The 24989-nt window shown below is 51.1% G+C and overlaps 1 protein-coding gene across 5 annotated transcripts in view; it reads right to left on the bottom strand.

Moving 5' to 3' along the window:
- TSPAN14 (tetraspanin 14) overlaps window positions 1–24989 on the bottom strand; it is a 57144-nt gene that overhangs the window by 9747 nt on the left and 22408 nt on the right. For 4 of the 5 annotated variants that reach the window (XM_027062434.2, XM_027062435.2, XM_027062433.2 and 1 more), the window contains exons 2-4: window positions 18824–18921; window positions 2186–2236; window positions 240–386 (exon numbers count right to left, since the gene is read on the bottom strand). In XM_027062434.2, the coding sequence (XP_026918235.1) occupies window positions 240–386; window positions 2186–2236; window positions 18824–18904 (279 nt within the window). In that variant the 5' untranslated portion in view covers window positions 18905–18921. Of the gene's footprint in view, window positions 1–239; window positions 387–2185; window positions 2237–17329; window positions 18652–18823; window positions 18922–24989 lie in introns of those variants that run through there. The other variant, XM_053207785.1, reaches the window with a different exon arrangement.

Genomic DNA, 24989 nt, shown 5'->3' with positions numbered 1-24989 from the left:
CCCCGCTTGGCCATCTCTTGCCTCTAGGAGCTGAAAACCAGAGCGGCCCAACTTCTCCAGGTACGAGGAGCTAGCTCATCTGAGTGCTCCCTGAAATCTTACCATTAGGTGGACACCAAAGGTGGCCTCCTGCCCGCACTGCTGGGCCCCCTCCGACCAGATAAGGTATAAGCTTGCCCAGCAGAGCCTGCACCCCTACCTCCCAGCCCTCTCCCACCCCTGTATCTGGGGCCACTCACAAACTTGAGCAGGCAGATGTTCTCCCGCAGGGCCCCCACGCAGCCAGCGAACCCCAGCGTGAACATCACCACGCCCACCATCAGGACCAGCACGACAGGGTCGATTCCGTGCAGCCGGGTCACTTTGGTGAGGTCGGACAGCACCCCCTGAAAGAGGCAGAGAAGGCAGGGCAACATCAGCCTCGGGGAGTCAGGGGTGCCCTGGGGGTCTGGGTGGTGTCCAGAGATAAAATGAGGGCAGGGACCTATCTTAGAAGGCTCAATCCTCCTATTAAAAGCCAGACCAGAGCACGCAGCATGACCCCTGCCCACCTTAGCTCCCAGGACCCTGACATGGAGCATTCCTGGGCTCCACCTTGGCTACGAGTTCCTACCAGGCAGACCCCACGCTTTTTTTGTAGCTTGCAGGGTGCCTATGCCAGACCTGGAGTGGGGAAGGGGTGCCGGGGAACCCTATGGCCTACGGTCAAGGCACCTTAGGGCCAGACCCTCACCTTGGCCTCTGGCCATTGGCAGCTTACTCTGCACTCAGTTCAGGGTGAAGCCCACTCTCCTGACATGAAAACAGCTTCAGTATGAACATTCCTGTGGAAAACACCCGCCAAAGGCAGACAAAGGCAGCGCTGTCCACAAAACCTTTGGTGATGATGGGAGGGGTCCTACATCTGCACTGTCCAAAATGGTAGCCACTGGTCACCCATGCTATTGAGCACCTGAGTGGAACTGAGGAACCGAATTTTCATTCGTGTTTCATTTTAACTAATTTAAATACACACAGTCACATGTGGCTACTGGGAACCAAAACGGACAGAGCAGTTCTCCAGGATTCAGAGGAGGAAGAAGAAAAGAGCAGGGGGAGCCAGGCCTCTCTGCTCAGGGCTAGGCCAGGGGAGCTGCTGCTGTGCAGGCGGTGGCCACACGGTGGCGCTAGGAGTCATGGTTTGCACCGGCTTGCAGGGTTTGTCAGTAGGGCAAAGTGACATTGCACCTCAGCCCCCGCCCTTTAGGGGTTCACAGGCCACCTTGAAGATGCCCAAACCCAAAGGCAGGCCATATTCAGTTCCTAAGGCCATGGCAAGAAAGCCCAGAGATCTAAGTGCCCTGCCTCCTTTCCAGAAAGCAAAGGGAGGTTCCACTGAAGCAACAGAGGGTTCTGGGCCTGAGCCTCAAGAGGATGCCTTAGTTCCCAGGCAGGATCCTGACCCAGTCCACCTTGCTCCTACTCTCTCCCCTATTCTGTCCTCCCTGTAGTGAGGATCCTCTCCAGCTCTCTTGAACCCCCCCAAGCACACACCTACCCGCGGAGCAGAAAGTGGTACTGCAGCTCACGGGTCTCATCCCCCCCCACCCCCCAAAGCTTCAACTGCCTCTGTCCTTCCTGACAGTAAGAGCCCACTCTCCCCGCCTCACCTCTCTTGCACAGGCAGGGCGAGGAGGTTCACAGGTATGTAAAGACCTGCCTCGGCCCCACAGGGCATCCAGGGGGCGTGTTAACACAGCCCTGCTCCTTGATCTCAGGACAAGAACTTCAGGAATAAACACAACTGTGTTCAGGGACCTGCTGGCTACCAGAGGCACAGACAAGAGCAGAAGGTGGCCCCAGGCTGGCCCTAGACACAGCTGCAGACAAGCCCCCAGGGCCATCTGAGGCTTCTGGGAACAGGAGAGAGGGCTCCCCACACTCATGGAGCTTAAATACCCAAACAGCCCAGTCCTGGCCTTGAGCAGCGACCCTACCATGGGGAAGCAGAGCCAGTCACAGGACCCCAGGAGTTTTCGTCACAACTATCTCTAAGAGCTGGCTGTGTGATGATTAATGGCTACAAACCATTACTGCATGCAAGAAATGTTTGTCGGGAAGGAGTCTGGAATAAGGAACAATTTAAGCTGAACAAACCTGGTCTGGGCTACCTGATGTCCAGGGTCCCAGTAACAGGGACACCTACCTTTTCGCTCCATGCCCACAGTCCGACTCCAAGGAAGACAACTCCAGCCAACTGCGGGGAGGCGGGAAAGGAGGGAGAGAGGGAGAGAGGGAGAGAGAGTTAGTTCGGTCCAAAAGCAGCACCATGAACGTGCTTCTTAGAGGAGCGTCCACACCGCTAGTCAAGGGATGCTCCCGGCTCATATCCATGCAGGCGGCACGGGGGTAAGGCAAGCCCTCCGTCCCTGCAGATGACAGGAACTGCACCCGGGGGCCAAAAGATGGTAAGGCATTCTGGCTAACCCGCACCTACCTTCCCTGAACATTTGGACAAACTTCAACCCCAGTGGCCCCCGTGCTCCAGAGACCAGAGGTGAAGATCTCAGAGCAGAGTCTGTCCTGGAAAAACTATGCAGTCAGAGACATGGGGCCCTGCCCTGTTTCTTCCACATTCTGAAAGCCCACCAACTCATTTCAATGCACAATCTGGTGTAGAAGACGATGTCGCCCTCTGTGACAGCTCTCCAGGTGCGTTCACAGGTCCCCGGAGCAGGTGAGCCTCTCTCCAGAGGACCGGGCACCGCTGTGGGGGACGCAGAGGCCGGGGGCACAACTGTGCTCCGTGTTATTAGTTACTGGGTATTCGTTACTGAATTAAAATAGGCCTGTGCTAAACAGTGCATTCACCCCAGAAAGGGAGCACCCCCCAATCCCACGGGGGCTAGGCTGCCTCACGTGTACGAAGAAAAAGCCCCCCCACCCCCCAGGCACCACACAGGTTCCTGAACCAGAGAAGATTTTTCCATATAAAACAAAACACCTGGTCTCTGAAAATTAAGCTGCCTACTTTTCTGCTTAAGTACTTTATGTTGGCATCTGGCTGCCATTCATTATTACCTCACGATACACAACAGGGCTATGTCTGTCTAGAACCCACCTTTCCGAGGCATATTCTCACACTTTAAGACACTCCTGCCTCCTATGTTCACTGCTGGCCCCAGGAGGCTGGAGTGGGAAGGAGAGGCCCTTTAAAGAAAGCCCCGGGAGGTCTCAACCTCTTTGGAATCACAGACCACCTTCAGAAAATGCTTACGTGCCCAAGATTCTGGATGGAATTTCAGAGAGTTCACAGGCTCCTCGAGGCTGGGTCCCACAGCAGTCTGTGGGCCCCCTGTGAAGATGCCCTGCCTGGACCTGATCTGTCTGTTTTACAAAGCAGAACACAGGCCCCAAGAGGGCCAAGATCAAAACACCACGCAGTGCAGAAGGGCCTAGGCCCCACGTCATTCAACTAGTATTGCTTGAGTACATCTTCAGTGCCGGGCACCGTCTCAAGCTCTGGGGCCTGCCGGCAGAGCCCCCCTGCCCGGCTGGGGGTCGCACTCCAGGGAGCGACACACAGTCCTGTATATACCACACACCGGTTTTTCTACTTTTCAGTCCTCCCACTGAATTAACTAGTTGCTGGAATTAACTAGTTCCTTTCCCTCCCCAGTATCTATGCTGCAGGGGCAGACAAGCCCAAAGGTGACCCATCACTGCCCATTGAATCCTGCAGACTTCCCTCCCCGCCATTCCGCCAGGTCCCCAGTGACTGACCCTCTTGCCAGAGCTGGAGGTCAAGTCTTTTTTTTTTTTTTTTTTTTTTCCCCACTTTATTTGACCTGACCAGACACAGCTGGTCCTTCCTTCCTACGCTAAGGCGCTCAGCTTTGGGGGCACGTAGTGCTGTCACTCCTCAGCCTCCCCTGCTGGCTCGTCCTCCTCCAGGAACATCCACATGCTGGCCTCAGTCTGGGCCTCCTTGCCCTCCCCGGCGTCCTCTAGGTGAGGCCATAAGTCACATGGCCTGACATAGCATGTCTACACAGCTGACCCATAAATCCCAATCTCCAGCCATAGCGGCTCCCGGGTCAAATACCCTATGTCCACCTGACTTGTCCACATATGGTGGGTGACACTCTTTGCTCTCCCAACCCCAGCCCCTGCCAACTCTTCCCCTTCTCATTAAATGGTACCACGGCCACCTACTCCGTTGTTTAGATCAGAAAACCTACACCTCTCATGCCTGATGCCTCTTTCTACCCGACTCCCATTCACCCTGCCCTCTGTTGGTTGCACCTTCAAAATACTTAGTGCATCGGACACTCTCTCCCTCTCTGCTCCTACCTGTCCATGCTCCACACCTGCAGGTCTGGATCCTGCAGGGGCCTCCTCACAGGTCCCTAAGCAACTAGAGCAATCCTTTAAAAACATACATCGATGGGGCGCCTGGGTGGCGCAGTCGGTTGAGTGTCCGACTTCAGCCAGGTCACGATCTCGCGGTCCGTGAGTTCGAGCCCCGCGTCGGGCTCTGGGCTGATGGCTCGGAGCCTGGAGCCTGTTTCCGATTCTGTGTCTCCCTCTCTCTCTCTGCCCCTCCCCTGTTCATGCTCTGTTTCTCTCTGTCGCAAAAATAAATAAACGTTGAAAAAAAAAAAAAATACATCGAGTAACTCCCCTCCTCAAAACTCTCCAACTCACTTCCTTTTACACTTAGAATAAAACTCCTTGCCATGGCCCACCAGGGCCTAGGCAGCCAGGCTTTGGCTCATGCAACTCTACTCTCCGGGCCAGCCTGGCATTGTTACTGTTTCTGGAACTCGCCAAACTCATCCCTTCCCTCAGCCCAGAATGTTCCGCCATGTCCCTTTCGGGCTTCCTCCCTCACTTCACTCAGGTCTCCTCATTTCACCTCCTCAGAGACCACCCGAGGTGGACAGCTCTCCATCTTTCAGTCCTGACCTCTTTTTTCTGCTTGATTTTCTTCACGGCACTTCCCGTGGACCACATGAGCTGTATGTCTGTCTATTGTGCCTCTCCCACTTAGGCCCAGAGATGTTTTCTGTTTTGCTCAGGGTTGCATCCCAAGAACTTGGAGAAGGACTTGGCTATGTTAGGTACAGACCAGGCACAAGTGAGTGAGTCGCCAGGGCTCCAAGACCAGGGTGGTCCTTGCCCGTGGTCTCCGGCTCTCCTCCCAGACATGCTCCCGGGTCTAATTCCTCCAAATGCATTCAGAGCAAATGAGGGTCAAGCAAAAGCCCAGTGTGGCCCAAGTCCATCATCAAGTCCTACAGAGGCATTAGGATCAGGACAGGGCCTGGAGGCTTGTCCTTCCCTACGCCCCTGCCTGGCCGCTTTCCACGACAGCCTGCCTACCACCTGGCACCATGGAGGGCAGGGAGAGAATCCTGCCATCCCCCCCCCCCCCCCCCGCCAACCCCCAAAGACCTCTGGCTGAGTCATGGCCAGCTCCCTCCACTGAAGCACAGATTTCCTTCTCTCACAACAACTGGGCACTAAGAAAAGGGCTCATGGTTTGTTCCATTCTGTTTTAAAGAAAGAACTAAAGTTAACTTGCATCAGAAAGACAGGAGGAACCGGCAGCATGGTGGGATCACATGTTAGGTCATGGGTTCTGTGAACACTGGCCCCAGGCAGGAACTTTGGGGGCCGATAGTCATTCTAGAGATGAGGAGACTGACGGAGGACCAGACAGGGGAAGTGGCCTGTCTGGGAGCTCACCCGACAGCCCCGTGGAAGAGCCAGGACAGGACACTGGCCAGCTTAACCCAGCTCCCAACGGGGCCTCTTCTCTGGATCTCTCTAGGGCAGATGGTCCATGGGGCAGGGCTGTTGTCCCTGGCTGCCAACCATCTGGGAGTGACAGTTCAGCTGGGTGCTTTCCAGATTCCGAGTAACCTCCTTTGTCTCTCTTTTATGACCTGATCAAATTCCCTCCCAAAGGATGGGGCCTAATTCCCGCTAAGCCCAAAGGGAGGCCGGCCTTGGACCATGAGGTATGCACACCACTGTGGTCACCATGGCAAGCAGGACCGCTCTTTTCTGTGTTAAACACTTAATACACTGAAAGGGCCCCTTCCACACCCCGTAATACTGGCACTATTACCCCATCTTTCAAACAGGAAAGCTCAGAGGCAGAACAATTCGGTTCTTTGCCCGAAGTCACAGAGCTGGCTGGTGGCAGGGTTAGAACCATACCCAGGCGTCTCTGACCCTCCTGCCAGCACGTTATCCCACCGACCCCCAGGCCAGAAACAAAGCGGCAGCCAGAGCTCTCCACCACAGGAGCAGGCATGGGGGCCCGATGGCACGGGGGTTCCACAGAAGGGGCTTGGGGCCGTGTAACTCTGAAGCCAACCACCCGTATCCTCGGGTGGTGAGGCTCATTCTGTGTCCCAACTAGAGTGGGTGGGTGGCCGGGGAGCAGGGCCTCTTTGGGTGTCACTGTAAATGCTACAGACCTCTCCACCCTAGGCAAAGCCTCCCCACCCCACCCCCACGGAATTAGGTGAGGGCACCTCTTGGGGCACTCCTGGGCTGGGAGCCACACAGAATCTGCTCACCATGTGAGCAAGCCTGTGGCACCTCACCCAAGCACGTTCAAGTGACAGTGAAAGTGTAGACACCTGGCCAGGCCCGGCTGGACGGGAGGAGGGTGCCAACACCAAGCAGCTCAAAAGCAGCCCCTGATCACCCACAATTTAGCGGCCTTAGCCTCTTGCAAGACTGCATTTCGGTGTGTGTCAACGTACTTAGGCAATTCTTGCAGGTCCCAGAGGCCTTTGTGCAGTGAGTTCAAGGCAAACCACCAGCAGCAACGCAACCTTTTCAGGCTCTGCCCACTGGCCTGTGGTTCTTGCAAATCCCCCGGCTTTCAGTAGGCTGACATGCCTACGGGAGTCCTAGAGAAAAACCCAGAAGGACACTCGAGAGGAAGCCAAACTCAAAGCAGACCAGACCAGTGCTGAACAAACAGCACAAGTCAGCTGGTCCTGGTTCTAGTCTCCACTCTGCAACTTCCTGGAGACAGGACTTCATGCCAAGTCCAAGAGCTCTCTGTGCCTATGACTTCCTCTAGAAAATGGGGACGACCCCTCCTGGGTCATAGGAGGGTTCTAAGGATCACACGTGACATGCTCACCCCAGGGCATGGAGCCAGTCCAAGTGAGCCTGGCCCTCCTGCAGGGGAGGGGAGCAGAGCAGAGGCATGGAGGGGCCTTCCAGATGCCACCAGCCTTTGGACTGAAAGTCTCTGTGCCCAACCCCCAATAGCTCCCAGCTCGAGACTTTGTCCTAAGACAAAGTCCTCCTTTCCAGAGGCATCTCTTTTATTGGGTCTCAGGAGACAACAGTGAATTAGAGTTTAGGGAAACAGGGTCTCTGGAGGCTTTTGAAGCAAGATAAGAAAGAATGATGGAAAGAAAACAGGACAGAGAGTGGAAGAAGCTATAAGAGAATCTCAGCTCTGTTTCTAATTCACCCTGTGGCTTTGAGCAAGCCATCCCTCTCTTGGACCTCAGTTGGCCAATCTGCAAAACCGAGCAGTTGGGAGGCAAATCGTCTCCAAAGGCCTGTATACCTTCTGCTGCCTAAGCTTTGCCATCACAAATCATGCCAGGCAGAGACCCGTGGTCCTGGCGCTCTCCAGAACAGGAGATTCTGACCCTAGAGCCGGAGTTCTGAGAACACCAGAGATGTTCCAGTCACTTGAAATGCTAACGATACAAGTTATTGGCCAGAAAGAACGCCAGAGGGCACACACGCTGGGCCCAACCTCACCCTGAGAGCCCAGGTGGCTGAAGGGGAGTCTCAGGATTATCTGTGGGGTTAGGAAGCCTCACCCCTCTAGACTGTAGCCACTCTGAACCGTCACCAATGCAGGGGATGCCTCCTTCAAGTAGTCCCACATTCAGAGAGTCTGAACTAAGCCACTTCCCTGTGGGAGTCTGGAAGGTCTGGGAGCCGGAAGGGATGCTGGAGCCCAGCTTCCTCATTACAGAGGGAAACAGAGCCCAGGGCAGGATGGTGCCTTGCGCAGGGTCACATAGCTATCACACACCAGCTTTTCCTCTTGCCGGAAGGGCGGTTCTGAAAAAAAGAACCATGTGTGCCCTTCCCAGCACAGCCAGCAAACACACGCCAGGGGCCCCAGTGAGAAGTAAGGACTACCCAGAGGACTCCGGGGGCGGTTTCCACAGATATCTCTGAGTTTCCCGATAACAGACAGCCCACCCCGAGCCCCACCCAGGAATCAGACTGTGTCAAGGTCTTTGAAAGGAAGGAAGGAGGAAGGGCAGAGTCATCCAAGGGAGGTTACAGGCAGCTCTCCAGGTAACAGAGAGAAGGAACCCCAACCCAACCCAGCCTCAGCCTCACCTTCTCCCAAGGTTCTGCCCTTGCTGGCACAGTTCAGTGATTAACAGTGGGTAGAAAACCAAAATACTAAGGCCAGCAGTTGACATTTCTGTAAAGGGCCAGATAGTAAATATTTTCAGCCTTGTGCTGGGTGATCTCTGTTTCAACTACTCAACTCTGCTTTTATAGCAGGAAAGGAGCCATAGATAATATGTAAATGAATGGGCAGGGCTGTGTTCCAATTAAGTTGTATGTGCAAAAACAGGCAGGGAGCCAGGCCTGCAAGCCGTAGTCTGCCAAATCCTGCACTAAACTATCACACCAAAACCATCTGGACCTCAAGACGAAAGACAGGATTTCCTTTAGCTCGGCCACACAAACCCCAGAGCATCCCTATAATTCGTGTCCCCAACTTGGGATAGTTTCTATATTACCTGAACAGGTCATAGTAGCCTAAAACTGTAAAAAATCCCAAACGATACAGCCCCACAATGGACTATTATACAACGAGAATCAACAACCTACAACTACATACGACAGTGTGAATGAATCTCACACGCAATATTTAACAAAAAATGTCAGATTCAGAAGATATTACACTGTTAAAGGCGGTGTCACGGACTGAATGTTTGTGTCCCCCAAAATCCAATGTTGATGCCCTAATTCCCAATGTGATGGTAGTTGGAGGTGGGCCTTTGGGAGGTAATTTAGGTTAAATGAGGTCATGAGGATGGGGCCTCCATGATTAGTATCCTTATAAGAGGAAGAGAGACAAGAGCACCCTCTGCCCTGTAGACACAGCAAGAAGGCAGCCGTCGGGAAGCCAGCGAGAGAGCGTTCCCCAGAACCCAACCCTACTGTCACCCCAGTCTCAGACTTGCAGCCTCCAGAAATGTGAGAGATTAATAAACTTCTGTCATTTAAGTCAGTAAGTTTATGGTATTTTGTAATGGCAGCCTGAGCGGACCAAAACAAGAGGAATGCTTCAGAGGAAAAACATCTAGCATCTGATCAAAAGCTACTAGACAGGAGTGCCTGGCTGCCCCAGTCAGTAGAACGTGCTACTCTCGATCTCAGGGTTGTGATTTCAAGCCCCACATTGGACATGGAGCCTACTTTAAAAAAACAACAACAACAAAAAAAAAAAAAAACAGTACTACACGGGCAAGAAGGGAAAATAAATGCGATCTATAACAAGGAAAAATATTCAGTAACTAGAAAAAGACACAAACATTACAGAGGAGATGGAATTAGCTAAGACTTTAAAAACAGATATTTTAGGGGCGCCTGGGTAGCTCAGTCAGTTAAGTATCCGACTTATGATTTCAGCTCAGGTCACAGTCTCACGGTTCCTGAGTTCAAGCCTCGTGTCCAGCTCTAGGCTGGCGGTGCAGAGCCTGCTTGGGATTCTCTCTCTCCCTCTCTCTCTCTCTCTCTCTCTCTGCCCTCCCCAACTCATTCTCTCTTGCTCTCTCTCAAGATAGATAAAAACTTTTTAAAAATCTTTAATAAAAAAATTTTTTAAATAACACAGATATTGTACATATTCTTGAGGACTTAAAGGGAAACATAAACATAATGAGGAAAAGAAATAGAAAACAGAAGATCCAAATGGAACTATTAGAAATAGAAAATACAGCACTGGACGTTAAGAATTCACTAGATGGGTTTAAATTTTTTTTTTTTAATGTTTATTTATTTTTGAGACAGAGAGAGAGACAGAGCATGAACAGGGGAGGGTCAGAGAGAGGGAGTCACGGAATGTGAAACAGGCTCCAGGCTCTGAGCAGTCAGCACAGAGCCCGACGCGGGGCTCGAACCCACGGACCGCGAGATCATGACCTGAGCCGAAGTCGGCCGCTTAACCGACTGAGCCACCCAGGCGCCCCAATAATTCACTAGATGGGTTTAATAGCAATTGGACACTATAGAAAAAAGGATGAGTCAATTTAAAGACAAAGCAATAGGGGCGCCTGGGTGGCGCAGTCGGTTAAGCATCCGACTTCAGCCAGGTCACGATCTCGCAGTCCGTGAGTTCGAGTCCCGCATCAAGCTCTGGGCTGATGGCTCGGAGCCTGGAGCCTGTTGCCGATTCTGTGTCTCCCTCTCTCTCTCTGCCCCTCCCCCGTTCATGCTCTGTCTCTCTCTGTCCCAAAAATAAATAAAAAAACGTTGAAAAAAAATAAAGACAAAGCAATAGAAATTATTTGAACTCAGGGGCAGGGGTTGGGGAGGGGGGGGGGGGGCAATGAACAGAGCCTCAGTGACCCATGAGACTATAAGGGGCCTGAGAAGAAAAAGGGGAGAGGTGTGTATTTGAAGAAATAGTGGTCAAAGGAGTCCGAAATCTGATGACAACTATAAACCCACAAATCCCAAAAGCCCAATGAACCTCAAACAGAATAAAGAAAACCACACCAGCCCATATCATAATAAAACCAAAATCCAGGAATAAAGAGAAAACTGTTGAAGTGAGCCAGGAGGGGGAAGACAGGTTACATTCCATACAGAATATGCATATACAAGGTATTTTAACCAAACGAAATGAAAACATACCGAAATGTGTGGGATGCAGGGGCGCCTGGGTGGCTCAGTCGGTTAAGCGTCCGACTTCAGCTCAGGTCACGATCTCACGATCCGGGAGTTCGAGTCCCGCATCGGGCTCTAGGCTGATGATGGCTCAGAGCCTAGAGCCTGCTTCCGATTCTGTGTCTCCCTCTCTCTCTGCCCCTCCCCCGTTCATGCTCTGTCTCTCTGTCTCAAAAATAAATAAACATTAAAAAAAAAAATTAAAAAAAAAAAAAAGAAATGTGTGGGATGCAGAAAACAAAGAGCATCAAATACCTATACTAGGAAAGAAGATCTAAAATCAATGATCTAATCTTCTGCCTTAAGCAGCTAGGAAAAAAAAACAACAAAGTAATCTTAAAGTCGGGGAAAGTGAGGAAATAATATAAACAGGAACAGAAATCAATGAAATAGACTGGAAACAGATGGTGGGGATAGCTGCACGGCAAGGTGAATGTACTTAATACCACTATGCATGGAAAAATGATTCCAATGATACATCGTTATATGTGTCTTACTACAATTTGCAAGATAAAATTTTAAATAATTTTGAAAGGGACGCCTGGGTGACTCAGTCGGTTGAGCGTCCGACTTCGGCTCAGGTCATAATCTCGCGGTTCATGGGTTGGAGTCCCACATTGGGCTCGGTACTGACAGCTCAGAGCCCGGAGCCTGCTCCAGATTCTGTGTCTCCCTCTCTCTCTACCCCTCCCCCACCTGAGCTCTGTCTCTCAAAAATAAACATTTAAAAAAAATTTTTAATACAATAATTTTAACATCTTTAAAGACATTAACGAAACGAAAAACAGAAGAACAAGGGAGAAACATGACCTAAACTAAAAGAAATCAGATAAGAGAGAGGGTCAATTGTAAGAGGGACAGGAAGCAGATGGACAGTGGCCTGAGGAAGGGGTACAAGGGAATGACAGCAGAGGAGCACAGAAAAGTTTCTGAAGTGCTAGAAAGGTTTTCTATCTTCGCTGGGATGATGGTGGTTTCATGGAGTATACAGCTGTCAACTCATGGAACTGTACTTGAAGTGAATAAATACCATTCTATTGAATTTACACCTCAATAAAGGGGATATTTAAAAAGTATTTCTGGGGGGCGCCTGGGTGGCTCAGTCGGTTAAGCGTCCGACTTCGACTCAGGTCATGATCTCACGGTTCGCGGGTTCGAGCCCCGCGTCAGACTCTGTGCTGACAGCTCAGATCCTGGAGCCTGCTTCGGATTCTGTGTCTCCCTCTGTCTCTGCTCCTCCCCTGCTCTCACTCTGTCTGTCTCTCTCTTTCTCTCAAAAATAAAGATTTAAAAAAAAATTTTTTTTAAAAAGTGTTTCTGGGGAAAAAAAGAAGGTACAACCAAGATAGGAATAGGGCACTCCCACACACAAGACACGGCAGTAGACTGGGGCATGCCAACTGGGGAAGGATGCCCCTCCATTTACTGGGGAAGGATGCATAGTTATACACACCACCAGCTACCCAGATTTGACACTAACCTGTGAGCACTCAGTAATCATATGTGCTGGGCAATGATCATCGCAGAGCCCCGTGAGCGGCCCTTCCTCAAGCCTCCCACGTGCTCAAGGGAGATGAGGAGCTGAAGCCCTATAGGGAGTAAGCATCAGGGTGTTCTAGTGGAATCTCTGATTAAGCAATCTTGCCCTCTGACTTGGCAAGTGCAAATGTAGAAAAATACACACTCACACACCCCATGTGCCAAGAGATAAGGCAGTCTATTTCCTATGAATTGGGGCAGCCCTTCGAGAGAAGTAATTTTGACAGTATAAATACGTCGGTCAGGTCAAAACAGCATACACACCTTCTGACCCATTTAATCTCACTCCTGGGAATCTATCCCAGCAAATAATTTCCCTGCCTTGCCCGAAGGGAGGAATCTGTATTACACTAACCAGTCACTGCATCCTTATCTAGGATAGTAAAAAAAAAAAAAAAAAAAAAAAATATTGGAAACAACCGAAATGTCCAATATGGGAATTTCCAAAAATACAATCAAGAAGACTCTGTGGTGACCTAGAATGTTCTAGGCTAGCTGATGCTGACGTGAAAACGCTGACCTCACAACTACAAGGATTCTCTCACAAAGATGGGAGACCACATGCAACTGAAGACAGAACGGAGCCTGAGGAGGGAACTCGGTAAAGCGGGGGTGCCTTGGGTAAGCTTCTAGAATTTCCATGCGATTACAAAAGTTTGTTAAATAAAACTTGAAGAGAAAAAAGGTACCACTTCTCAGGAGTGGAAGTGAAAATACACTACACATATTATTAAAACACTAGACTTTCCTTTTTTTTTTAATTAATGTATTTATTTTTGAGAGAGAGAGAAAGCGCAAGGGGAGGAGGGGCAGAGAGAGGGAGAGGGAGAATCCCAAGCAGGCTCTACACCGTTGGCACAGAGCCCGACGTGGGGCTAGAACCCACAAACTGTGAGATCATGACCCGAGTCAAAGTCGGATGCTTACCCGACTGAGCCACCCAGGCGCCCCTGGACTTCCCTTTTTGATTGACCTAATCACCCAGAGACAGAAGCAGAGAAACCACATGGACACCAGGGGTCAAGCCTTGGGGTCTGGTGTTACATGGACAGAGTTCAGCTCAAATAAGGGCAACTCTTTGTCAGTCAGAGGGATCCAGAGACATTAGCTCTGCAGGATGTGGGGAGTCTGCTATCAAAGGAGGAGCGCAGTCAAGTCCAGACACAGAGAAGACAACCCGCCACCCACACAGATGCTGGGGGAGGGGGAGGGAGCTCCTGGTTCAGTCCTTCCCCAGCAGACTCGCTTTGCCTCTCTCGGGTAGGGTGACCGCACATCCTGGTTTGCCTGGGACAGTCCTGAGATACATCCGAGATACGTCTGAGAACTCTTAATAAGCTCTCTTTCACTCTTAAAAAGTTTCCCGACTCCAGCCATAAATTACATATTCACCCGTGTCAGGGGAGGCCTTTGTCACTTTGAAGGAAGGCACCTGAAGCCACTCTGGTCACAGCACAGATGCCCACGACTCTCCTCTCACCTAGAAACAGGCTGCCCATTGGGCTCGGAGGCCAATTCCCGCACTTCGCAAGCAGGGAAGCTGCGGCCCAGACCTGCCCGAGTCGCTACAGCGGCCAGTGGCAGGGGGACTCTCTGGCCCGTGTAACACAGGCTTGTTGTCTGTGTGACAAGGGGCCTCAGTTCTCCACTTTTAATCCATCTCTGAAATAGATCCAGGCAGGGGCTTTATCTGAACCTCTGCAGATTGAACTCAATGCTGTGGTGGGAAGCAATCCTGGGGTTGCAGACATCATCTGAATGATTCCCTCCAGAGGATTCACTCAGCAAAACCAAGAGAGCTCAAATTCTCTTTGGAACCAGGTGGGGTGAGAACAAAGAAAAGGGCTCTATCCGTGCCGCCTCCAGGGTCTACCTGACCCAGCTGCCCCTCCCCTGCAAGTCAAAGGAGACTGCTTTTTCATCTGAATTGTGGCCAAGTATACACAATATAAAACGTAAACTCCGCAACCATTCGTAAAAGTACGGCTCAGTGGCGCTCAGTACACAGTGTTGTGCACTGTGCGTTGCCTCCGCCTTACAAAACCGGTGCTCGGTACCTACTCAACCCTGACGCCCCACTCTCCCCTCCCCGGCCCCTGGCCGCCACCATTCTACTTCCATCCTGAAGCCTCTGACTACAAGGTTCTGCACATAGGTGGGATCATACAGTATTTGTTCCTTTGTGACGGGCTTATTTCACTTGGCGTACGTCCTCGAACTCACCCATGTGGTGGCGTGCGTCAGAATTTCCTTCCTTTTTAAAGGCTGAAAAATATTCCATTGCACATACGGAGCACATTTTGTTGATTCATTCATCTGTCGGTAGACGTCTCTACCGAGACGCTTTTGCTCGGTAGAAGCAAAAGATAGTTGCTTCTATCTTTTGGCCGTTGTGAAGAATGCTGCTATGAACACACGTGTGCAAATAGCTCTCTGAGACTCTGCTTTCAATTCTTTCGGGTCTATTCCAAGCGCGGAATTGCTGGATCATACGGTACTTCTATTGTTCACACTATGAGGAACCTCCCTACTGTTTCCCAGAGTGGCTGCACCAGTTTGCATTCCCACCAACAGTGCACGAGACTTCCAATTTCTCCACATCCTCGGCGACATCTGCCACTTTGGGGTGTGTGTGTGTGTGTGTGTATGTGAATAACAGCCATCCTAATGGGTGTAATTTGGTATCTCCTTGCGGTTTTGATTTGCATTTTCTTAAGTCAGAGTGATATTCTGCACTTGAAACAGGTCTCACTAATACAAGCAAAGAATGACTATGATTAAAAAAAAAAAAGAAAAAGAAAAAGGTAGAGGGGCACCTGGCTGGGTCAGTCGGTAGAGCATACAACTCTTGATCTCAGGGTCATGAGTAGAGCCCCATATTGGGCATGGGGCCTACTTAAAAATAATTAATACGTACATACATACAATTTTTTTTTTTTTAAAGTAGAAAGTGCTAGTGTCCTTGAATGCTGCACTGTTTCCCGGACAGCCCCGTGAGAAGAACCGCATGAGGCCCAACCCCATGCTCACTCTGTACACACACATCAGCTCCGTCCACATTTCTCACCCCAAGCGAATATTAATGGTCCCTTGGGGGAAAAAATCTCAGTCCCAAACTGTAGGTAGGGAGCTTTAAAAAAAAAAAAAAAAAAAAAACAACCCTATTCGACTGTTAACAGGTGTGTGTTAGTACACAAGTAATTCTGAACGGGGCCAAGTGCCCAATAAAACCTTGTGTTCATTCCAGCACCTAGAATCGGGCACGGAAATGACAGGTTGCTTCTGCATATTTGAACCTGCCTGCTGGGCCCAGGTCTGCCAGCAAAGCCGTAGTCCCGTCCCGCTGTGCACTGCGAATTCATCGAAACAAAACAAATACAAAAACACTCGGTGCAAAACAACCTATGCTTTGCTTCAAAATAATCGAGGGTGACAGGGGAGGATATAAATTTTCAAAGACTGGCTAATGAGTTGGTAACTGTTGAAGCCACGTGATGGGAACATGGAGGTTTGTCAGACTGTTCAATTTTGGTATTTGCTCTATGTAAAAAAAGAATACTTTCTCGGAGTCTCTGAGGAGGTAAAGCTTGGCATAGGGTTTTACACATTTTCAGCAACCTCGGGAGGCAGGCAGCAGGCCTGTGCCATCGATATTTCACAATGAAAACGCGAAGACTACTCAGTATCACTCAGAGCGGGTCAGAGTCCAGACTGGCACCGGGGTGCCCCCCGCTGCACCCACCACGCTCTTCCCTGAAGGCTCTGCGCCCCACTTCTCAGGCCTCACCCCACACTTAAGCTCCTGTGCAGAAGACAGGAGATAACTGCTAGGGACCCAGCAGGGAGGCGTCTGGCCACCCTCGCACTTTCCCAGCCAAGCTCTCTCATGCCTCGTTTTCCTGGCTGTTCCTTTTTGTCCCCTCCTGTTCTGCCCCAGTGCACACTAACTGAGAAACAGACTCTCGGCCACACATCGGCAATCCTGCAGAACGCCGATAACACTGCAGCCCTTTTCAATCAAGCAGAGTACAACTCGGAATTCATGAACTCCCCTATTCGAATCTGGGGCTGCCGAGGTGTTACTGGGCAAGTTGGTAAAGCTTCCCAAGAGCCAAGAGTCGGTTCCGAAAAGAATGTGAAGAAACAGGGCATTAGCGGGGCCTCAGTTACAGCAGCGGGAAGTTTCGCTCTAGCTGAAAAATTCAGGATGACCTTCGAAGGTCAAGGCGCCACACCAAGCAAGCACAGCCTGGGGGTGGGAGAGAACAACACGGACCACTGGGCGTACAAGTGTCCAAAGTGTCAGACCGCCTGTCTGCCACCTGGCCCTCCACCATACACCTGGCCTGTGGGTGGGGCCTCCGGGTGGGGCCAGGCAGATCCAGGAAGCCACACACTGCGAGGATGAGGCAGCCTCCGTCCTCCCATCAGGAGAAGCCCAAAGGAAACCCGTCGAATGTCCTGTATTGCCTTATTTCAAGGAAAATGACAAAGTTGCCGGAGACAGACAGGCTGAGCACAAAGACGTGGGGTAAACAGCCACGCACTGAATCCCACCCTGTTTCTCCAGGACAGGCACACACAAAAAACCCCAAAACTTTGAGATAAACCATCAGGAGACAATGCTATAATATCAAGGGCAAAAGCTGGGAAGTCTTAACGCAAGTCTGCCTTGTTCTCAAGAGTTCGAGTCCAAACGGGGCATGCCAGAAATCCACAGGAGAGGCAAAATGTAGCATCACGGCCACTCATTCTGTCCCTCCCTCTGCACATGCCCCCACCCAGATACTGATAAGCAATGCTTGCTTAAGGTGTTCGATCGCGTCCCCGCACCCACCTGCATAGACTCAGTGTCTGCTTCTCCTGGACCCACCCCCCTGGTGACACACACATGCTAGGATACCTCCCGTCATGCCTTGACCATCTCCAGCTAGTGCTCGATTTTTCTGCTCTTCTTTAGGGCAGAGCCCTTGAAAGATCTGTCATGAGTCATAGTCTCCACTGCCCCACGTCCCCCTGGCTCCTTGGCCAGCTCCAGGTGGGTTTCCATCCCCCAGAGCACACAGCAGGTCTGGTCCACGTCACCAACAACGTCCACTTTGTCAAGGCCAATGCCAATTTTCTGTCCTCATCCTACGTCACGCCCCTGTGGCACAGCTGACTGTTCCTCTGTCCTTGAGAGGCTTCTATGATACAAAGTCTCCTGTCCACCCACTCACAGCCAACTCTGGAGCCGACTTTCCTCTTCAGGGTCCCCTCTAGCACCCCAGGACTTGACCTTCACACCCCTCCCTCCTCTTCTCAGTCAGCACACTCTCCCTCAAAGACCTCATCTAGTGCCCCCGCCACCGCCCCGATGGTAGTGAAGTCCTTCATCTCTAGGGTGGCCGCAGACAGGAAACAAACATCTCCATGTGGCTAAGAGACCATTCTCCCTCTTCTGTCCCAAAATTCTATCTCAGAACATGAGACCCCCATCCATCCCTTCACTCTGCAGAACCATTCCAAAATCAGATCCAACTTATAACCTCAGAGTTACTGAAAGTAGAAAATACTTCCAACTCCTTACTGACAACTGTAAGGCCCTACATGCCCCGGCTCCTTCATGACTCTGTCCTCCCTCGTGTCCCCTTCTCCCTTGTACTCGCTGAGCTCCAGCCACAAGGCCCAAGTCCCTTGCCCCTGCCAAGTGCAGTCCTGCCTCAGGGCCTTTGCAAATGCTGCTCTTCTTGCCTATAGCTTTCTTCCCAGACCCCCACCGGCTGCCTCTTCACTCATACTCTGGTCTCAGTCCTTAAGTCACCTCCTCAGAATGCCCTTCCCTGACCACCCTAGCCAAGGAGCTCCCTACTCTGTTGCTCAGTAGGCTACTGCCATTACGGGTTACACACAAGCACCACAAGGAACAGGGCTTTATTGCCTGCGTCCACTCTTACCTCCCAGAGCCTAGAGCAGGGCCTGGCCCACAGTCAAAAGGGCACTAAGTGCCCTGCTACCGACGTTTCATGAGGCTCATTCCCAGGCAGGGAAGCGGGAAGACAGACATGCGTGTGGGCCAGAGTTTCAAACGTTCCTAAACCTCCAAGGCTCAGGTAGGGGCCCATTAACCTGGTTTTCAATCACCTTGGCCTTCCCTGTCACTGTACTTAACAGTCTGTTTTATAATGGACTTGTCGCTGGTTCTGCCGGCGGCCGGGGAGGGGGGGGCAGGGCTCATTAACCCTGCCCACCTTCTCCTGCACAGCCTCACAGGGGGCCTGGCAAATCAACGGTTCGTGAAGAATCACGATCTACTGAATAAAAGACTAAGCGGCCGCTCTCGATAACTCACCCAGAAGACGATGTTGTAGCTGAAAAGGAGGTACTTATACCAGCAGCTGACCTCGGCGTTAGAGTATCTATAATAGTGCATCTTCCGAGAGGCGGGATCTGTGAACAGACATGGGAGCGATGAGACGACAGGGTCACTTACAATAACATCTCCCCCAAACCTGCTCCCCAAGAAAGAGCAAAGGTGAGGCTCATGCACAGACTCCAGAAATCTACCCAAACTGTCTCCCCGTGTTCGTGCACGGGTTCAGGCTTCAGTTTACTCTCAATGCCAGCTATAGACTGGGCAACAACCACATTCCTTCAACTCTCCAAAAACAGCCCCGAAAAGAAGAAGAGATTTCTGAAAGAACGCAGAATGTCGGTGTTCAAAGTGTCCCCGGAATTCCAGGCCTTCCCAAACATCTATCTCCTCATCTCTCCATTGGGTGTTGCTGGTTCCACTGCTTGGCAGAGGAAACAGGAGTTAGGAAGGAAGGTTGTGGGACTTGCCCAAGGATAAGACAAAAAAACCCGACAGGGCCCAGGATCTGAACCCAGGACAGCGGGGTCCCCAGTCCACGTCCTCTCCACCCACCACTACCCGCGGCAGAGGGGCCGGGAGTAGAGGGAGTCACCAAAGAAACAGGGGCACTGAGAGGCACGTCTGGGAAGGAGAGATGAAAGGCAGGCATGATCTAACCGAGGCCAGTAAAGACGCCAGAATTAAGGCTCCAATATTCGTTCATCGAACATTTTCTGAGATGACCTCCCAAGCTCTGTCCTCACAGAGGTGAGGAAGGTGGAGAGACCCCAGGAGCATACAGCAGCCAACATTCGCCCATGCCTCTCTCCCCTCCCTCGCCTGCTTAACCTGCCCTGCAACTCGCCCACCACCGTTTTGGCCTCCAGAGGCTGTGGGTAAAAGCTCAGACTCCAGAATGCTCTGTGAACTGCACAGAGGGTGAAGTGGGGGGCCCTCTTTTTCTTTTTCATCTGTGTTCATCCCCCAAAGCCCCTCAGAGAATCCTACAAAAAGGAAGGTGCCCTCAAAAGGGAAATCTCAGGACCTGGCCCGCCTTTACCTGATGGGGAAGGGGGGGGGGGGGATGGGGGGGGGAGTCTCAAGCTGACCCTCAGGACGCAGGATCCAGGGTTCACCCCCAGGCCCCAGTTCACCTCCCACTTCCTGGGGTGAGGGGAGGGGCACATCATAACAGGGCCCAAGGCAAAAACAAACAAGGCTACTCCAGCAGTGAGGAGACAACCCACTCACAACTGCCGGGAAGAATCCAGCTACTGCCGCCTTGCCGAGGAGTGGCTGCTGCAAAATCCCTTCCTGGGCCTCAGTGGCCTGGCCACGGGGCTCATAATGTTCTGAGAAAGTGGTGCCAAGCAGGGACATGAAAACCACAGCCCTCTGGAGATGAGTGCTGTGCCGGCTCAACCCTCCTGGCCACAGAGCAGAATCAACAGGCACCGAAGCCTGGACACCACGGTCTGCTCACCTCCTCCCTCCAGGAGGGATGGGCGAGTCTGGCCGGTCAGGTCTCAAACACCAGCCAGGAAGGGGACACCAACCTGGCAGCCCCCTGTCCCCACTGTCAGAGCCGCGCTTGCACAAAACTCCCCTCCAAGGATGAGGATGAATGTGATCCCAGGTACCGAAGGACACCGCTGGGGACAGGGCACACAGGAGGCCTGAACGCAGCCTGGGCCACACAGGGCGGCTACAAGACCACCGGGGGCTCTCAGGCCGAGCCTTCCTTCGGCAATGCGACCCGACCCTGGGCAAGTTCCTGCCCTCTCAAGGCCTCAGCATCCTCAACTGAAACTGATCCCTGATGTCACTGGTGTTGAGGGACCCAGCTGACAGCATCAAACGACTTATCCTAAACACAGATCTCAAGGCCTTACCCTCTGCACGTTCTGGTAAGTGGGGCTAGGCTGGGGCCCAGAATCTGCATGTTTGACAACTTCTGACTCGCTTAATGTACTAAGTTATCAGCCCGGGCACCATGGACTGCGGTCCCTCTGGGGATCCTACAAAGGCAGAAGGACCCTGCTAGCTGTAGGGACACAGGACAGACTAGGGCTATGGTAGCGACGACTCTTGGTAGGCAACTAACTAAAAGGGAACCAACATTCACCCATTTGTGTTTCACAGATTACAAAAACCTCAAAGCGCTAAGTTTTCGTCCGACTTCAGATGACTGGCTTCATGCATATAGAAAAAAACAAAACAAAACAAAACTTTTTTTAACCTAAATCTCAGGTAAGTTCCTCACAGTGAAACAGTCAACTTGGCTGAAAATGCCCCAGAAGGCAGGAAAATGTTCGAAACGGTAGAAACCCTATTTCTGTTTATGGACAAGACAAGCCTGCTGCTTAGAACTGTCAAATACAGCCCCCTCTTCTTCGTGGTTCCTAGAGACGCCTGGAAGGTGGATGGCCATATGCTCCATAGAACGGAACCCCAGAGACTGGGAAGGGCTACTCAGGCATGGTACCCAAAAGTTCAGGAGTCCTCGAGAGTACTCCTTGGACACCAAGGAGGGTGGTCAGAGGGAGACACAGAATCCGAAGCAGGCTCCAGGCTCTGAGCTGTCAGCTGTCAGCTTTAACCCAACCATGGTAAAGCTCTCGCTCAAAAGCTTTGGAGCAGTAAACAAAGCCAGTCCCCCTTCTTCCTCCACAAAGAAACCAGCTAATTAGCACAAGTCTGCATGTTTTCCAAGGTAGTGGCAGCCTCATCCCTGCCCTCTGCTTGGGGCCTTTGGGAAATGATTACTCTGAGGTGAAACAGAACTCTCAACCTGGAGCTCCCTGTTCTTCAGCTCCGGCCGGTTAAGCATGACGAACATAGAAAGGCCACAGGAGGGGCGCCTGGGTGGTTCCATCAGTTAAGCGTCCAACTTCAGCTCAGGTCATGATCTCACGGTCCGTGAGTTCGAGGCCCGCGTCGGGCTCTGTGCTGACAGCTTAGAGCCTGGAGCCTGCTTTGGATTCTGTGTCTCCCTCTCTCTCTGACCCTCCCCCATTCATGCTCTGTCTCTGTCTCAAAAATAAATAAACATTTAAAAAAAAAAAAAAAAAAAAGAAAGGCCACAGGAATTCATAACCACGCAGGCCCCAGAGGGGAGAGTTCTCTGCAGGGCACCTGGCCTCCCTCACCACAGGTTTTACCCTCTTTCACTGTGGCCCCCGAAGGCCTCACTCCACAAAGACACACAGGCAACCGGAAAAAGCTCTGCTTTCACAGACGTCAGGGTCCAATCCCACACCCAGAGAGTCTCAACAACCATGACATCAACTCCAAGCCCGTACCTTCCTGGAGACTCAGACACTTGGAACTGCACTAGCCAGGTCCACACCAGGGAAGGACTAGGAAACCCCTGATCACCCATGACACCGTGCACCACACTCAGACACGTCCCCTAAATGCCTGTCATGCACGACCCATTGCACTACTTTTGTTGGACCAAGATAACCCTGTGAGGTCTAGGCGTGGGGATGTCCCAATGACACCATTTCCCCATCCAACTCACAAAAGAGGAAACTGTTGAGGGGAAACATTTCAGTCTTTTGTCACCCACTTGTTTATTCCTCCCCGTGAGAAGAAAAGGCACTCAAGTAACCATAGGCGGGGAGAGTGACCCCACTTCCCCACCCCCAGGGAGCCTAAGGAGCAGAAAGAAAGGCTGCTCCTCTCTCTCTCTCTCTCTCTCTCTCTCTCTCTCTCTCTCTCTCTCACTGCAATCTGCCCTGCTGGCCTCCGGCTGTAGAAGCAGGTCCCTAACGTCACTGTCACCAAAGATCTCTGAATGTAAACCAAAGGAGGTAAAGGGAAGATCTGTGTGGACCCCAGTCCAAGCCACGCCTCCAACACAAGGCCCTGGGGACCTCAGTTTGGGGAACGAAGCCAATGCTGAGCTCCAGTGGGTCTGGTTCAGCCGCTTCACAGCCTCAACGCCCTGGCCACCCCACCTGAGTGTTACCCACGCTGACACAGCACCCCGAGAAGGTGACAAAGGCACTGGTGCCGAAACTAAAGCCCAGAGCTGACCCAACATGCAGCCAAATGACCCCGAAGTAACCGTGGTCCCTGACAGCTCATCTTATTTGCTAAACCAAGTAATATCAGAGGAACGCAGAACTCCGCTCTCTACCAACTAAGGAACTTAATTAAAACCAATACCATTGAGGGACGCCTGCTGGCAAAGCCTGTAGAACATGCAACTCTTGATCTTGGGATTGTAGGTTCGAGCCCTATGTCGGGGGTAGACATTACTTAAAAATAAAGTCTTCAGGGGCGCCTGAGTGGCTCAGTCGGTTAAGCGTCAGACTTCGGCTCAGGTCATGACCGCACAGTTCGTGAGTTCAAGTGCCACATCGGGCTCTGGGCTGATGGCTTGGAGCCTGGAGCCTGCCTGAAATTCTGTGTCTCCCTCTCTTTGCTCCTCCCCTGTGTGCACTCTGTCTCTCTCTCTCAAAAATAAATAAACATTAAAAAAATTTTTTTAAATGAAACATAAATAATGTTTTTGGCAGCCGCAGCAATTATGACAAAGGGTAAAAAATCTACAATGTCTAAAAATCCATACTCAAAAGACTCCAGTTTTAGACACAAGGACAAAAGAGACGGACATTAAATGAAAGGGAAGGACAATATAATGAACAGATGAGAAAATGTTCAACATCACTGGAAATGAAACCGAATGACGATCCAGGGATGCTATCTCCTGTTACACTTTTTAATTTGACAAAATAACCACGTAGCTGCTGCTGGCAAGCCCGTGATGAGGATGCCAAGTCCGTGATGAGGATGCCAAGTTCACACCTTGCTGGCAGCAGAGTAAATTGTTACCACTCTTTGGTAAGCAATATGGTCACAGACACTCAAAACCAAAAAAAGAAAAAAAAGAAAAGAAAAAGAAAGTCATACCCTTAATCCAATAAAGTCATGACTAAGAATCTGCCTCCAGAAAATAAACCAACAAAAGAAAAAGAATATGCATTAAGTATGAAATCTGAACATCATGGTTTGCAATTACAGAACAATTTGTAAGCATGTGGTTGAAGGCCAAAATGGAATATAAAAGTGTGGAAATGGTTGCATGGGGGGGTAGACTGCTAAGTGATTTTCTAGAAACGTTTCCACTGTTGCACTTAACCATTACCACCTCTGCATTATAAATGTAAATTGGCCATTGCTGGGGGGAGGATGTGCCAACCTCCAAGGATGTTGGCCCCCCCAACGTGATGACCTCTACGGTCCTTGTAGACAGGGCTTGTCTACTTTGGGATTCTCTCAGCCTGTAAGATTCCTTCCTTCTCCCTCTCCCTGTCTTATTGTTAATTTAAAAAAGTAGCACGTGCTCCACTGTAAAATACGTGAGCAGCTCAGACGTATGAGGAGTAAACGGGCAATGAGAAACCAGCAGACGATGGCTTTCACATTTTCACCATGACCCACAGTAAGAAACACATGAACAAAATCAAGCCAGTGCACACATACTCATGTGCACAGCTCAGCTTCGTGAAAAAATACCTCCCTTTTTGTGCCCCATGCATTCTAGATTTGGGGTTTCAAGTTTGTTTGTTTTTTTCAAAATCATGCCTGCACAGAATCCAAGAAGCAACTACCATACACGTTGTGTTGAGAAAAAGCAGCTTGTAGGCCCTTCCCCCTTCCAAGGGACCCTTTCAACTTTCCAGCTGATCTTGATAGCTATACCCCAAATAGCTCTTAGAAATGTCCATATATAACACGCTTGTGTTACTATTCCTTGGCTTTTCAGTTTTAGGTATTACCTACCTACTTCCTACCCTGGAAGGTGACGATGTAACTTTTTTTTTCATGTTTATTTTTGTGTGAGAGAGTGAGCACATATGTACTGTATGCACACACACACACACACACACACACACACACACCCTCTGCCCTTGGCAGAGGGACAGAGAGAGGGGGACAGAGGATCGGACACAGGCTCCACGCTGTCAGCAGGGAGCCTACGCTGGCTCGAACTCACGAATCGTGACATCATGACGTGAGCTGAAGTCAGATGCTTAACCGATGAAACCACCCAGGCACCCCACTCTATTTACTCCTATAGAAACCACTTGCCCCCCACCAAGCTCCCTCATCCTTCTCCTTTCCTGTATCTCCACTCCAATTACAGTTAAAC

This window comes from Acinonyx jubatus, chromosome D2 (assembly GCF_027475565.1).
Source record: "Acinonyx jubatus isolate Ajub_Pintada_27869175 chromosome D2, VMU_Ajub_asm_v1.0, whole genome shotgun sequence".
Taxonomy (NCBI): domain Eukaryota; kingdom Metazoa; phylum Chordata; class Mammalia; order Carnivora; family Felidae; genus Acinonyx; species Acinonyx jubatus.
Note: the sequence above shows the minus strand (reverse complement) of the source record. Positions and strands in the feature narration are given on the sequence as shown.